The following is a 17,458-nucleotide window of genomic DNA, read 5'->3' on the forward strand; positions in this document are numbered from 1 at the left end:
GAAATTTTATACTCGTTAGAGCATTGTAAAATTTTTTGGAAAGGGGAGAAGAAAGTCACTAGAGAAACTAAAAGTAAATGAAGTGGAAATGTATAAACTGTTGAATAGGTTCCATGTTCATAAGGCTTAGGTTGGTGATGTATTGGCATCTATTCTTAGGAAAGGAAATATCATTGACCAAGAACAGAGGGAGAGAAAATATAATGAGGGTAGAGACTGTAATGGTAGTAAAGTATTTGGAGAACCATAAAAAAAGCCCTGGAAACAATAAGATTGTGGGGGGGGGGAGATACTGAAGAATGGTGGTGAAAGGCTTTATTAAATTATTCATGCCTGCTTTGTTTACTTTCAGAATATTTTGACAGCAGAGATCTGAAAGTGGGAAGCACTGTATTCAAATTTTGTGGAATGGACAGTAACTCAACATCTCTATTAAGTAATATCAACAATAATAATAATTATCGTCATTATTGTATGGGCAACTTCATGGAGTCTGAAGACTCATCTAGGAGACCCAAACTATCCCCACAATATGTATCATACTTCTTGAATCCATTAACAGATAATGTACTCACAACTGACTCTGTCAACCCACTACATTCATTAACCACCCTTTAAGTGAAAAATCTAATCTTCACACCCTTGCTGACCACACTGTTACCCAATTTCCAGGTTGGACCATTGTCCTGATGAGTCCCCTTTCATCATATACTGCTTCAAGTGTATATTAGGTGTATAAATTCTATTTCCTTCCTGCCATGTTATCTTTCCTCCTTCCAATCTGTTTCCATAGGTGAAGTCCCCATAACAGTTACTTGACTGCACTTGTACTAATTTGCTGATATATGTGTTCCACATTATCACTTGCCTATGACAGCAACAACTATATATTTTGTTCTATTGGCATCAATCTATTTCACACCAGACAGCCTCAAAAGAAGTACCATCCACCTGCCTTTCTCCCTCGTTTTGGCTACAATTCATCTGCTATCAGAGGTACCCCCATCCAATTCTCTATCCTCTTTCAAAATACAAAATCCTTCACATTCTATCCCTGTAACTACATCATCTGATGTTAACCAAGTCTCACTAATGCCTAGAATTTTTGATGAAGTAGCGCTAATCAACGCCCAAAACTCCTCTCTTTCTTCTCCCTGATATTTCTGGCATTAGTATATAGAAACTAACATCCCCTAGTTCCTCAACCACCTTTACATCCTGAACTGACTATCCCATTTGATACTGTTGCTTGAGAGACTACATTCTGCATTTTTTTTTTTTTTTTGGTCATTTTGCACTCACTTGATTTGTGGGTGCCTGACCCCCCGCATCCACTCTAATTGCTTTAAGTTTTCCTGACTTTGTGCTTCCACACTCTCAGTCAGTATAGTTCTCGCTAGACACCTAAATCCATTGAAGTCCATCAGCATTATATAATCCTTCTGTCCATCACATTCAGACTATAGGTCCACAAATTTTACATAATCTCTTTTGTGCAACTTGTATACTGACTCATTTACTATCAGCACCCTCATACTCAAGTTTACCTCTATATCATGGTAGGAAACTTATAATCTTCACCCTCTTGCTGTTCCTTTTTGCTTCTTCCAATTACTCCTTCACATCCATCACAAGACTTTTGACTTCTCAGGTCCTTAGTGCCAGCAAAAACAATTTTTTGAGAGACTTTTGCATTTTGACATCACTGATATTAATTTTTGCACAAGGGGAAACAAGGTTTTATTGCACTTTCATTCATTACTCCTCTGATTATAGGATCTTCCACACAAAATTTTCTCCTTATCCTGATTCTCTCATTTATTCATACAATCTTGTTTCTTTCTTTTTATCTCTTGCTTTTTTCAGCTCTGCTAATTTTGATGCAGACCTGTGTCCTAAGTTCTTATTGTGGTCTTCTACATTCTCCTTACCTTCTACCAGAGAATTTAATGCATAAAATAATTAGATAAAAGTTACCTTTCTTTTTTGGACATATCTATAGGATGACAGCAACCCAGAAGGCAATAACACTGAAGAGAGTTAGATGATATAAAAGAGTGGAGTTTAGAATTTGCATCAGTTGAGCCACTTGGCAATGGATGGAAAGGGATGACAGAAAATAGTATGAGCTACATCAGAAACCACTCATGATGATACTTAGGGAATGCATGATGGACTTACTATCCCTCCAGCTGCAAAACATTGCCACTGCACAAGAGTGGTACCGAGACAAGAGTTTCCTATTAAAGATGATGACCATTCTGAAATTGTGGTTAAAGGAGATGCTGGCAGGACTAGAACATAAGGTTGAATTGACAGATTTAGGGAATGCATGATGGACTTACTATCCCTCCAGCTGCAAAACATTGCCGAGACAAAAGTTTCCTATTAAAGATGATGACCATTCTGAAATTGTGGTTAAAAGAGATGCTGGCAGGACTAGAACATAAGGTTGAATTGACAGATTATAGGATTCCAGAAATGTGCAAGGATGGTTAGCAGGTTAAAGGTAAGAATATATTTGTGTTTTATATGTAGTGATGATTTTGGACTTCACTGACAGATTGTTATATGGTAAAGCAGTTTCAGATTGTTAGGTGTAAGGTTTTGTACTTCAGAGTGCAAAACATCTAATCCAGAGATCACATAATGTATTGCTGCCCTGAAGAGGACAATTCAAAACACACACACACACACACACACACACACACACACACACACACACACACACACACACACACACACACACACACACACACAAGGAAGTAGTGGCTTCCCAATATGAAGTCTTGATTAGACTACAAATAGACTGGTATACACAGATTTGATTACTGTTTTTTTGGACTGATGAAGAAACAAGAACAAGTCAAAACAACTAAGATAAAAAGAAACGAGAATATTAATTATCAGTATCAGGAGAAGATTGAGAGAATGTAAACTGCAAGGCTTGATGGAAAGATAATATGATAGAGATGTTTAAGTTAGATAGGGCATTTTATCAAATTAATACAGAAGGTATTTATTAACAGATTGCAAGAGAGAGAGAGCAAGAGGAGGAGACAGAATGAGATGGTAATTCTGAAAGGTATCTAGAGGTGTGTCAAGCAAGGGAATAAAGAGTAAGTATTTTCTTACATGGAAAGTGGTGAATGATCAGAAATACACTGTTGGTGTAAGGATTTGAATGAGTTTAAGGTACAACACAGGAAACAGTACTGTTTGAGAGGGACCTTTCACAACGACTAGAGACTTTATGAAGATCTGTTAATAATAATAAAATATGCTTTAACACAATTTTATGTTGCAATACATTGTCAGTGTGGTGTTCTGAATTTATGATTTGTTGTTTGCCTGCATTTTCTTCTATCACATTAATTCATATGAGAAAAACTGCTTTACTATTGTAAAAAAAAAAATCATTTTTCTACTGCTAATCCTAATATCTCATCTTCATCTCTAGTAATTTTCTGAACTCAGCACTCATGATGCTAGTAAATAAGCACTATCTCATGAAACAATCAATAAAAGAAGTATTTAAAAGTATTTATTTTCAATGATTTACTTAAATCATTGAAATAATATAAGTAAAAAAAATACTTTAAGTAAACAATTTAAATTAAAAAAAAAAAAATATATATATATATATATATGTAGAAAGTATTTTACCTTAGGTATAATAAATGTTAAAGATACCAAGCTATTTTAAACCTGGTTATACTCCATTTCCCAAGTAAGCAAACAGACAAACAAGTCAAGTTTGCGCCTACACATATTGGAAGTCTAGCTGACCCTCAAAGTAGTGCAAGTCAAGGCAACTCATGGTAAAGGTAGAATATAAGCTCTGATCACTATTCTTAATATTTACCCTTAATGCACAGCCCATCTCCTTGAGGAAATGTATGATGCTATGTATTAAAGGCAAGGGGCCACTACCCAGACCGGTTTCGACCTTTATTGAGGTCTCATCAGTAGGAGCCAGGCTAAAAATACCAAGATTTTAGTAATACAGAGCTTATAAGTATTTTACCAGAACAAGTTACCATAAGGTGTTTTAACCTTATTAAATAAAAATCTCTGGATGAGATATAAATGTAGAAAGTATTTTACCTTGGGTATAATAAATGTTAAAGATACCAAGCTATTTTAAACCTGTTATACTCCATTTTCCAAGTAAGCAAACAGACAAACAAGTCAAGTTTGCGCTTGCATGTATTGGAAGTCTAGCTGACCCTCAAAGTAGTGCAAGTCAAGGCAACTCATGATGAGACCTCAAATAGGGGGCTCTTCCCCCCTGGTGCCTGCACTGCCCCCCCCCCTCCCCCTGAGTTCCGGTCTGGTAACTGGTTCTCCATTGTTTTGAAACACCCAACAAATTGTCTCATGAAGGCAAACACATTGTTGGACATAAAACGTTTCAAATTTTGGCTTATCAGCTTAACCTGGCTCAAAACAATGAAGAGACAAAAAAAAAAAAAACGTGACATAAAAACGTTTCAAATTTCGGCTTAACCAGGCTCAAAACAATGAAGAGACAAAAAACGTTACATAAAAACGTTTCAAATTTCGGCTTATCTTTTTATATATATAGAGTGGATATATATACATACACACACACACAATTAATTAAAATTAAAGCTTACACAGACAAGCTGGAGTCTCACCACTCCAAACTCCAGTAGGCTGACAAGTTCTTAGTGGTTCTCCTTTTACTAAATGACCAGGTATACACCGATATTGAACAGTTGAACCTATCTTAAAAGAATCTGCAGATGCCCGGTCATTTCCTCCATAAACAACAGTTGCATTCTTCGGAATTTCTGGTGGAACACAGCGAATTTCTGTAGAAGATAATATATTTAGTTAGTTATCAATAGTTAGTTAAGTGATTAGATGAAATAAAATTAACTTTATCTAAATCTTTAAAAAATGTTTTTCATATATTATCATTATTTCATAATTTCTTATAGTAAACACTAAAGTTATTGTGCTGAAAGTATTTCCTGACTGAAAATGTCAATCAACATTTTATATTATAATCAATATTTTTTGTCATGCACTCTCAATCAGATACTACTTGTCCAATAAAATGAATAATTTTTGCTAATTTCCTGTGACCAGTTAGTCACAGGAAAGTAACTAAATAGTTAAGAGGGTTGTGAAGATGGATAACATATCACTATGTAATTTTTAAGAATATACAAAAGCGCTAGGAGTGCCTTTTGATCTTGTTGCTTAGAGTCTTTCAAAGATCTTTTCACCGAGAGGAGTTTTAAACAAGGCAAAACAATACCAAGAATGGTGCTAGGACAGATGTTAGGTATTGGAACAGAATACAGGATTGGACTGACAGACATAAGATTGCCATAACAATCTGCACTGGTTTGTGAAGGTCTTTCTTTAACAATTTACAACTGCCTGCTGTTATAGATACCTCATAAGGACTGCAGAAATAGTTTGTTATAGCAGATAGTTTGCTACTGTAATTTATTTCAGAATAGCATTGTGTGTGTATATGAGACTCTCATTGGAACTCTCTGGTAGTTTGTTATATTGATTGAGTTTGCTGTAATGGTTTGTAGTGAGAGGTGATTGAACTTGCAGTTTTAAAGTTTTATAATAAAGTGACAAACATTTCAATAAGGGGAGACTCATATGTACTATCTTCAGACTAACTTCACAAAGGCAACTGATAAACTGCTTCATGAGAGGTAGTTTATCAGAGACAAAGGGAGAGAGAGAGAGGGGGGGGGATGCAGTAAGGAATGAAAGGTGTGATGTATGGAGATTTAATGCTCTGAGGTGTACAAAATAGAATGCTAGAAGAGCACTTGCCTATGGCAATCAAGCGATGTCAATGTATGGATGAAATGATAGTGATATCACTACCCTCTCGCACTCTGTAGAGCAGGAGATTGTAAGAAGAAAGATAGTAAGCATTTACCCAGTTACAATAACACAGAGTTGACAAGAGCAACAGCAATAATTAATGATATAATAACAAGAATATGTTCAAAAGAGAGATCTGGATCATGGATACCTGTAGTGCATTTGATGAAATAAGAGAAACTATATTATTACTATTATTACGGGCAACTCCAGGGAGTCATTAGACTCATCGAGGGAGGCCCCAAATCATATTCATCACAACTATTCAACATTCATACAGTATCTATCATACCTCGCCTTAAACTCATTCACTGTCACAGCATCCACCACAGACTCAGGGAGCGCATTCCACTCATTCACTACTCTAAAAGTAAAGAACCCAGCTCTAACACCTTTACTAACCACACTTTTGCCCAGTTTCCATGGATGTCCCCTAGTCCTCCCACAACCAGCCCTGTTCTCAAAAATATCTTCTGAATTAATTTTATAGAAACCCTTCAGTAATTTGAATGTCTCAATCATATTTCCCCTCCTCCGCCTATCAACCAATTTTTGCAACCCACAAATCCTCAACCTGTTCTCATAAGGTTCATTCCACAGACCTGCTATCATCTTGGTCACTCACCTCTGAATCCTCTCCACCTCCTCCCCATCAAGAAGAAACCTAGGTGACCAAATCTGCGCACAGTAGTCGAGATGGGGTCTTATCAAGGCTCGATACAGAGGAACAATAACCTGCTTGTCTCTGCTTGTCAACATATTCTTCAGCAACCAAGTGATTTGATGAGCTGATTTGGCCACTTTTGCAATGTGTCCCCTAAATTTCAACTCCTTATCCACCAACACTCCTAAATCTCATGCCTCATCAATTTCCTGGAGCACAGTTCCACCAATGCAGTAAGCTGCCGCCAATCTTTTTACCCCAACAGATACAACAGAGAGACTATATTTGAACATGAAAGTATTATTATTCAAGCTCCAACTCAACTGCATAATAAGTCTCAAGATATCCATCAATCTAAGGGGTATTAACAGAAAGAAAATCAAACTTGCAGAAGAATTGGAAAAGTACCATGTGGACATAATTGGCATTACTGAGACAAAGAAGACAAAAACAGATGAGATATTACTAAATAATAAGTATAAGATGTTATTTTTAGGCAATAATGATCAAGGAAAGGAAGGAGTAGCGATAGCATTCAACACCAAACATGAAGATAAACTTCTTGATTGGATGGCATTTTCAAGTAGAATTATGTGGTCAAACTTCAAAATGGGCCAATGGACAATGAAACTTATTTGTGTCTATAGTCCCACATAAGGTTCTTCCGAGGAAGGCATACAGTGCTTCTTTTTTTTCTTTTTTTTTCAGGGGGGGGGGGGATTTTGGAGAAAAAAAGCAAAGCTAATAATAACGTCAAGTATTTACTGGACTTTGGCTCAGGACATGCATGGACTACTCATTACTAATAACATGTTTCAACATACAGATGTGCTTATCCCTTTTTATCCTGCTTAGTGCTAAGTAATGGTCACTTCCAATTTCAAATCCTCTATACACTGTTGTATCCTGAACCAGCTTGATAATATCAGTATCAACAATGACTTAGTCAATGAGGCTATTCACATGGAGAAAAGACAAGAAATGAGAAAAGCCTCATTGACTAAGTTATCGTTGATACTGATATTATCAAGCTGGTTCAGGATACAACAGTGTATAGAGGATTTGAAATTGGAAGTGACCATTACTTAGCACTAAGCAGGATAAAAATGGATATCACAATGAAAAGAAGGAAAGTATGTAAAAAGTTTTAAAGAGAATTAAAGTTGAACAGCTTTTACAGGTATATTGTAGATGCGACTATACAAACATTATTGAAGAAAAAATGAAACATTGAAAACAAGAACTAAACCTTGGAGTCTCAGTGGCAAACTCTGAAGAAAACATTGATTGATTAAGCTAGGGAGCTATAAGCTAGGGCTTCTTTAACTTCTTGTTTATTGTGGTAAACAAGAAGTTAAAGAAGCAGTCCTGGAAAAGAAAAAAGCATACCAAAAGTTTCTACCAAATAAGTCAGCAAAGGCCATAAAAGAATACAAAGAAAAATGTAAGCGAGTTAAGCTATGTGTAAAAAGTAGCTAAACAAAATTCACGGGAAAACTTTCATAAAAGTATGGAAAATAACTATCAGGAAGCGCAAGGCAAAATGTGGAAACTACTAGAAGAAGCTTAAAAATGGAGGAAAGAGTACTGTAAAAGGAATCAAAGATGATGGAAGTTTTTTTTTCATTCACTTGGTTAGACTATAATAAATTTAGTTTAATCCTTTATCCAAGTGTAAGCAAACAAAGTTTGCACCTGAAGTATCTTCAGGACTCAGGCAACTCATGGTAAAGGTGGACCAAGCTCTCATCACCACTTGTCTCAGTATCTCCCATAATGCAAAGCACATCTCCTTGCAGACATGCATAATGCTATGCATTAAGGGATTAATGTTATGAAGACCAGTTTCGACCTTCATTGAATGTTCAAGTACAGGTCAAACTTCCAACATCTTTCCCTAAATCTAGAGTAATTTAATAATAAGGTGAGACACCTTTTATCAACTCGTATAGGTAAATATGACTTCTCCATTACTTCCACCTTAGTTAGTATCACCACCTCTGGGTCTGGCTCCCACTGACGAGACCTCAATAAAGGTCGAAACCAGTCTGGATAGTGGCCCTTAATGCATAGCATTATGCATGTCTGCAAGGAGATGTGCATTGCATTATGGGAGATACTGAGACAAGTGGTAATGAGAGCTTGGTCCACCTTTACCACGAGTTCCCTCAGTCCTGAAGATACTTCAGGCGCAAACTTTGTTTGCTTACACTTGGATAAAGAATTAAACTAAATTTATTATTAGAATCAAAGATGACATGAAAACTGAAGAAAAGGATATCCTAGATGTCTGGAGTAATCACTTTGAACGACTGTTAAACAAACCAAGCAGTCAGTAACAGAACCATACTAGAAAATTTTCAGGAGGAATGTAAAGAGAAGTGTATATATATATATATATATATATATATATCAATACTTGAGGTAGAAAAAGCCTTCAAAAACTTGAAATGTGGAAAGGCAGCTAGAGTAGATGATATTTGACCAGAAATGCTTAAGTATGGAGGTATAAAGGTTTTGCAGTGGCTACACTGCATAATTCAGAGGGCCTGGTCAGAAGGTGGAATTCTCGATGATAGGAGTTGAGCTCTCATAGTATCCATCTATTAAAAAAAAAGAGAATAAAGCTGAATGCAAGAATTACAGAGGAATTTCTCTACTAAGTGTTCCAGGCAAGATTTATGGAAGCATACTTGAAAAGAGGTTAAGAAAGATTGTGGAAGAGAAACTTGGAGAAGAACAAAGCTGAGTTCAGGCCAAATAGAGATTGTCGAGATCATATTTTCACTTTAAGACAAATAGTTAAGAAATCATAGGAATATGACAAGGATTTGTACTTAAGTTTTGTAGAGCTGGAAAAGTCATATGACAAGGTTCCCAGAAAAAAAAAAGCTTTTCAAATGCCTACAATTACACGAGGTAAATAGCACATTATACAGAGCAATACATAGTAAGTTGTCAGTCAGCAGTTAGAATTGAAGGAAATATAGGAAGATCATTTGATGCAAAGCAAAATCAGGGATAAGACAAGGATGCACATTATCTCCACTCTTATTTATCATCTATATGGATCACATTATGAAAAAATGTGGCATAAGGCACGATATTAGAATTGGAGATGTCGAACTAAGCTCTTTGCTTTAAACAGATAATGTTGTACTCTTAAACACATCTAGTGCAAGTCTCCAGGATTCTCTAACAAAATTGAATAACAAATTTGGCATGAAAATTAGCAATTAAAAAGATAAATAAAACTATTAAAATAGGCAGAAGCAGAGAAGAAAACTTCAGCTGCCCTCTGAATGGAGATCCTGTAGAATAAGTAAAATATTTCAGCTATTTAGACAGTTTTTAGTGAAGATGGCAGGTTAAATATGGAAATAGACAACAGAAGAAGCAAAGTTGGTCTAGTGCATAGCCAGCTGAATACATTTATATGGAATAAGAGAAATTAGCCCAAACACCAAACTTGCAGTATACAAGACAGTGTTCAAACCAGTTTTAACTTATAGATCTGAGAGTTGAGATAGAAAGCACTTTATCTAAGACTAAGAAAAATTAGAGGAGTGAACTGATGGCGTCAATGGCAGAATCTGATTAAAAATGAAGATATTAGAAAGGAACTTGACATCGTTACCATTCAAAGAATGTGTCAGGAGCTAATCTAAGGTAATATGGGCAAGAAAAGGTTAGCAAAACAGCTGTTTGATGACAAGATGGCAGGAAAACCAGAGGAAGACAAGATGGATCGGTTCAATTAGAAGTGTCTTAGAAGCACAAAATGTTAGATGTGACATTGGGGGTCTAACAAGTAATAGACCAATTTGGAGGAAAACTGTTGATAAGAGATTAATAATAACGTCAACTTAATAATGCAGTGCTGCCATAGTAACCTGAACATCCCTTGGTGGTACATACTTTTCTTACTATGCTGTTAACTTTCCTAGCTTGAGCCTTGTACTGCTCATGGGTGTACTGATCGCCTTTCTCCTTGTAAATTCTCCATAACCTTTTCTTTTTTTGCAGATCAAGCCTGATACTACTACTCATCCATCTAACACCTACCTTGTTTGTCTTCCTGACCATGGGAATACATTCTGATATTGCCTTCCTCAGATACCTGCTGATTATATCCCATGCACTGCTAACATCTTTCCCCTGCAATATGTTCTACCATGGGATGGCTGTAAGCTCACTCTGAAACTTGTTATAATTACCTAACCTGTAGTTCCATATATACCCCTCTTAAGAAAGAAATCCACAAATTTTGCAACCTCCCAAGTTAATACCACATGATTACTCTCACCAATTGGAGGTAATGAGGACACCTTACTTATGCATACATCCTCTGAACCTATGACCAGATCCAAACTCTCACAACATGAGTTCCTTCAGTTATGTGCTGTTTCAAGTAATTATCTCTTAGGTGTATGAATTCCATTTCCTTTTTGCCACATGATATTTCCTCCTTCCAATTGATATCACCATAATTAAAATCTTCCATAACAATCACTAATCCTGAACTCATTGTACTAATTTGCTGATGTGAATTCAATATCATCCCCTGTATCCCCTGGCCTATAGCAGCAACCAACTGTATATTTGGTTGCGTTGGTCACTATTTCACACCATACCACCTCAAATGAACTATCATTCACACATCTATCCTCTTGATATACTACTTTCTTTGGCTGCAACTCATCAACTATCATCAATAGTACTCCTCCCACTGTTCTACCTTCTCTATCCTCCCTGAAAATACTGTACTCATCACATTCAATTCCAATAACCATATCTTCTGCTCACAGCCACATTTCACTAATGCCTACAACTTTTGGTGAGATTGCACTGACTAATGCCAAAAACTCTTCCCTCTTATTTCAAATGCTTCTTGCATTAGTATACAAAAATTGCAGATTCCCTTTAGTTCTTGTACCAGCTTTAGAACTGACATGAATTCTACTAGTTTCAGTAGTCCCATGCCGATTTTATCCACTCAATTCTTCAAATTATTCCACGAGTAATAAACTTTTCAGTGCAATCATTAAATTTTATTCACCTTCAGTTATATTGCAGTTAAAAAAATGTGGTCTAAAAATTTACCAAATATTTTTAAAGTCCATGAAACAATTATAATTTTTCATATTGAATATTATATTCAACCGGCACAATTTCATATAACATGGGATTTTCTATGGATACATTGAATGCATACATTGAGGGATTACTGTATGCAATTTTAAAATCAAGCTATGTTATGTTTTTGCTAGAATATGGTTCTATTTAGGTGGAAGGGGGAGGGAATCAGGTAGTCAACATTTTTGAATTAGAAAGACAGACAAAGAAGTATATCTAAGCTTTACAAGACATCATAGAAACTCCTGTTCATTTCATGTGTGCACATATTTCATTTGATGTGCAGGAGTTGAAAGATTAGTTATGCAAAAGATCTATCTTTTAAATATAAATAATTCTGTGGTTTAGCAAATATTTATTTAATTTCCAGTATTAAAAATACATGTTTCTAAATACAAAACAGGTTTATTGAACTAAATAATATAACCCCAAAAAAAGTTTTGTAAGTCGCTGAACTACAAAGTTCTGCGACTTTTATGTACCCCTGAGTACTATTGATGATACATCAGGGGTATAAAACTTGTATAAAAGACTAGAAAAAATTAATTACACATAGCAGATGTTATCAGGATTTCAAAACTAGTACAAACAAAGTGACAAGAAAAAAAAAACAGTTACATTAATTATTACATATGCATCAGAAAGATGCTAATTGTTCTTATCATGTTCTGTGGCATGAAGCCTGTTTTATCCCAAGTCTGCAGTTGCTAAATTTTTGATGAAAGCAGAACAAACTTGGTGTGGGATTAAATCTTGGTTTTTATTAGATTGTGTGGGGATATGGAGCATTTGTGAGGCTTTATTAAACTTTCCTAAAAAACAATTATGATCAATATATGCATTTCTGTTTCTTGCCAAACTACTTGGTGGCCTGTGCTTGTTGTGCAGAAGGATTATCCTGATTTGTGCTGTCTTCTTTTCTCAATGTCTTTTTCATGTTCAAACATATATATTCTCTCCAGACCATCCTGTCTGGCCTACATAGTAAATGCCACAAGAACAGTCAATTTTGTAAACTGTTTTTTTTTTCACTGAAGGATGTGGAAGTTTTGGTGGATGTAAGAACCTTGAGATCTTATACACTGGTAAAAAAAAAAGCCACTTTAACATTGTTACAATCAAGAATCAACACTGTAACTTTGTCTAACATTCTTAATGTACAGTAATATAATTTTATTCTTAAAATATTTGTTCATGTAAAGGAGCTGTTGGAGGCATATCAAGAATTTTGTTAATTGTCTTTGGTTCGTACCCATTGAGAGTGAGAGTATGCCTCAGGAAGTGCAGTTCATCACTCCTTTTTTATGTGCTGGAAATGTTGTAGGCTATCTCATAAAGTTTTAATCATGTCTATCTTTTGTAATAGATGGTGGTATATTTTTTTTTTCTTTGTTTACTTTGAGAAGGATGTCCTAGGATGTAGAAAGATATTTTTTATTTATTTTTTTTTTTTTGATCTTCCAGTTCAAGAGTGAATTTTATGTTTGGGTGTAAGCTATTCAGATAATTTTTAAATTGAGTTATCTATAGTTCTCAACCAAACAATGAAAATGTTGTAAATATAATGAAACCAAGTTCTGGGTTTTTTTTTAAGGATAATTTTCAGTAGTGTTCTTTTCAAAATTCTCTATAAAGAGATTTCCTAGGGAAGGTGTTGGGAGGGAGAAAGGAATCCATGGAAGTCCTTCTCAATATTTATTCCAAAATGCTCAGAAAGTGTTTTCTATGCAATCTTTGAATAGGTATCTGTACATTGTACATACTGTCTAAGGTAGTTATCCCTCAAAAACTCAAGAAACTCATTTTCTTTACTTCCAGTTGCTATCTCATCATTCCAGTCTATATTGCCATAATTAAAATCACCCATAATGATCACCCCCTTTCTTATTTGCTTGGCTAATTTGACTATACATTTCACTATCACTACCATCCACATTACCTGGTCTATAATAACACCCCACCAAGTATTTGATTCCATTCACCTCTATCTCACACCATACTGCCTCAAAACCAATGGCACTATTTCCGTCTTGCATCTCTACTTTGTATGGACATAACTCTTTCTCTATCATCAAAAGCACCCCCCCTCCCTTTTTACCCCTTCTATTTTCACAAAACACATCATACCCTTCCATCTCTATTTCTGTCAGGATGTCATCCTCTTCCAACCATGTCTCACTTATTCTGACAATCTTTCGGTGAACAGATGCAATTAGTGCAACCATTTCATCTGCCTTGTTTCTTATACTTCTAGCATTTGTATACAAACACAACAGCTCATTTCTGGATCTACAGCTAGTTCCACTGATACCACTCACTCGATGTGATCTCTCCATGCTTCACTGGGGCCATTTCCCTTTCTTTTTCATTTTAGAACCCTTTTTAATTCCAACTGTTTCCTCTTGATCCCTGGTCATCCCATTTCTTTCCTGCCTACACATGCTCTCACCTCCTCTTGGAGCATCCACCTTTCTCACGCTGTGTACCCCTGTCCACCCTGAGCCTCCCCATCTCCCTGCTCCTCTTGCACACCCATTCTCTCATTTTCTATACTCATACCACTCACTTCCCCATTCATATCCACCACTTCAATCTCTCCTGTCTTACTCTCCTGGTCTTCCACATCACTCCCCTCTTGATCTGATTCATTCTCTCTATTCACTTCTCTACCTTCCAGCAGCAGTCTCTCCAAGCGACTCACACCATAACCACTCAAATGCAGTCCATCGCTCCCATACAGCTCACTTCGTCCCTCAAACTCATTCCACACATTAACAAACTGTACTCTCATCTCCTCACACATTTCAGCCAGCATATCATTCATAATCCTTGCTCTCCACCTCATTTCACCAGTCATACCTAAGCAACACACTGACTACCCTTCCTGTCACACTATTCTCTTTTATCCTTCCAAGCAGCCTCCTGATATCCATTCTAACACGCTCTTTGTCCTCTCTCAAATCATTTGTACCAATTAACACTATTAACTCTTTTGCTCGCTCCTGCCTCATATCCAATGCCTCAATCACTCTACTCATTTTACCACCTGAAAAACATACCTTGTGCATTCTATCCTCTAGCACACCTTTAATAATGGAGTTGCCATACAACGCCACTCGCTCATCTATCGTTAACTCTTTCATGCCATCATGATTTATTTTAATAGTTTTGACCTGAATTCTCTTAATTTCATTCCACATCCATTTCATTTCTTGCCTCATCCAATCCAATTCAACTTCCGAATCTTGCGACACATTTTCTCTATCATTCATCTCACTTTCACTCTCATTCATCTTTCTTTGTTTCCGTACTTTTGGTCTAAAATTTTGGTTATAAGTTATCTCAGTTTTATGGGTATATAGTGCAGATATGGTCCAGGTTTCTTATGGATGTGGACATGTTAGAGAAGATCCAGAGGTATGAAATTCTTAGTAATGTAAGGGTTTATGTGAAACCGCAAAACTGGTGATATTAAGACAAACTTAGGTGGCAGCGTGGAGCAATGCCAAGATATAAAAAGCTATAAGGAAAGAATCTCAGTAGTGTATGGCAAGTAGTCAGAGATTGTTTGAAAGAGGCAGTACTAGACTGCACAGTCAGGGTGAAGATAATAAAGTAGGCATCAAATAGCTAAGTAGTTGCTGCTTTATATCAAATGGATATAATGCAGCAGCTGCAAAAAAACATTGCTGAGGGAATATAAACACAAAGTGATGAGCATGAGTAATTTAAAGCGCAGACAAGAAAGGTGACTGGTATGGTAAGGAAGGCTAAATCAGATTATGAGAGGAAATTAGCTAAACAGGTAAAATTCAAAATAAATCCAAACATTTTTTTTTTTTTTTGCTGTGCAGCAAGTAGAAGAAAGAATGATTATGGAAAGATAACTTTACTCAGTGCTGATGGTAGAACAGTGACAGAAGCAGAAGAAATAGTTGAACAACTAAGTGATCACTATGCAAGGGAGTATCATTCAGGCAGAGATACTGCAGTTGCTGATGTGACAGAGACTGAGGTAAATGAACTTGCACACTGAGAAATATCAATGTGAAGACAGCAGTGGACTTGGATGATATGTCAGCCCATGTGTTATGAGAATATGCAAGAGAACTCTGAACTTCTGAATGCTTCTGACAAAGGTGTTTAAGTTTCAGATTAGACAAAGTTCCAAGGGAGTGGAAAATGGGCAAGACAGTTCCATAATATAAAGGTTGCCCCAAGATAGAAGTAGCAATTTACAGATCAAATGGTATCTCAGGAGTGGTGATTAAAGTAGTGGAAAGGTTGGTTAAAGGTAAAATTCAGGAATGAGATGGAAAGGAATACAATACTCAATATAGTAGGGACAGAACAGCTCTGTAAAAGTTAGGTCCTGCCTTAGTAATTTATGCATGTTTTATAATAAAGTGACAGTGGAACTGGATAACGGAAATGGCTAGAATATGTTACTGCTGGACTTTGCAAAGGCATCTGGTAGAATATTATATGGGAAAACCATTACATAACTTGGAGCAAAAGGGAATAGATATAAATCTGGTGACATTGGGATATGGGGTGCCAGGCTATTCTTTTTTTCACTGTAAGCAACAGCACTCTTATTCTGAATTTTATCTGCCATTATTAACAACAATAAAATAAAATAATCTTATAAACAGTTTGTAATTCACACCAAAACATCGAAACACAGAGAAAGAGATGTATTGTGAAAATGTTAATGAAACTGAGTTCACAAATACTGTGCATCAATTGATTCAGGGCAGCAGCATGATGTTGCTGAAGCTGCTATATGAACAAATGCAACACTATAAATGGGCATTGGTCATAATTGAAATGTGTTGTATGAGCAGATTATCATAAAGTGAAGTGCTGTAAGGCAGAGTATTACTGTATAGTTATGCGAGTCTCACTCTTTATTATTTTTCTAAGCTTTGCATATCTAACAAATGTCTGTACACTCAGTATTCCACACATTATGCTAATGAGGGAGAAATTAATTATAGTACCTTATTCTGTTCAGGATCTTAAGGTTTTTATTATTATAACATAATTAAAAAACACTGCAATCAAAGTATCATGATCAAATACCTTCACATTTTGGACTATTGCCGGTCCAACGTCCATCTTCAACACAATGTCGAACACGATTTCCAATTAATCTATAGCCAGAACTACAAATATAAGTAGCCATACTATTGAGATGAGTTGAACCATTAACGTATTTGATTTCTCCTTTCAAAACTGGCTGTACTCTGCCGCAGTCGATATCTAAAGAAATACGACTGAGTTATTTCAAAGAATTATGATTTTTAAATTTATTAATTAAAAAAAAAATTACTGTGACAGTAATTAGTACATCGTTGTGGTTAGTTATATTCTTTATATGTCTTCTTATGACTTTTGTGGGACAGCTAATTTGCCATATATGAACTGGATAGGACAATCAAAGTTCAAATCCCAATTTTGCATTTCATTGTCCTGTATGGAAGAAGGACACACACACACACACACACACACACACACACACACACACACACACACACACACACACACACACACACACACACACACAGAACCAAAATTCATAATACAATGCAAAAAAAAAATACTCTATATATATAAAAAAAAGAAAAATGCACTTTTGAAATTTGTTTAATGGCTAATTTTCTTCCGTTTTAAACTTCTGTGCATGTGCTAGGCTATACATGAATTCTGTATATTGTTCTTTTCACAATACAGTGAGAACTTACTCTTCACAGTTTTGCTATTCACTCA

The 17,458-nt window shown here is 35.9% G+C and overlaps 1 protein-coding gene across 1 annotated transcript in view; it reads right to left on the bottom strand.

The window, feature by feature from the left end:
- The window catches only part of LOC150101079 (P-selectin-like), a 337,168-nt gene that overhangs the window by 95,261 nt on the left and 224,449 nt on the right, over positions 1 to 17,458 (bottom strand). The window contains exons 13-14 of the mRNA XM_090401605.1: positions 16,772 to 16,951; positions 4,641 to 4,838 (exon numbers count right to left, since the gene is read on the bottom strand). Of these exons, the coding sequence (XP_090257731.1) occupies positions 4,641 to 4,838; positions 16,772 to 16,951 (378 nt within the window). The remainder of the gene's footprint in view (positions 1 to 4,640; positions 4,839 to 16,771; positions 16,952 to 17,458) is intronic.

The sequence above is a fragment of the Typopeltis vanoorti genome, chromosome 12 (assembly GCF_054136105.1).
Source record: "Typopeltis vanoorti isolate ZY-2024b chromosome 12, IOZ_Tvanoo_1.0, whole genome shotgun sequence".
Classification (NCBI taxonomy): domain Eukaryota; kingdom Metazoa; phylum Arthropoda; class Arachnida; order Uropygi; family Thelyphonidae; genus Typopeltis; species Typopeltis vanoorti.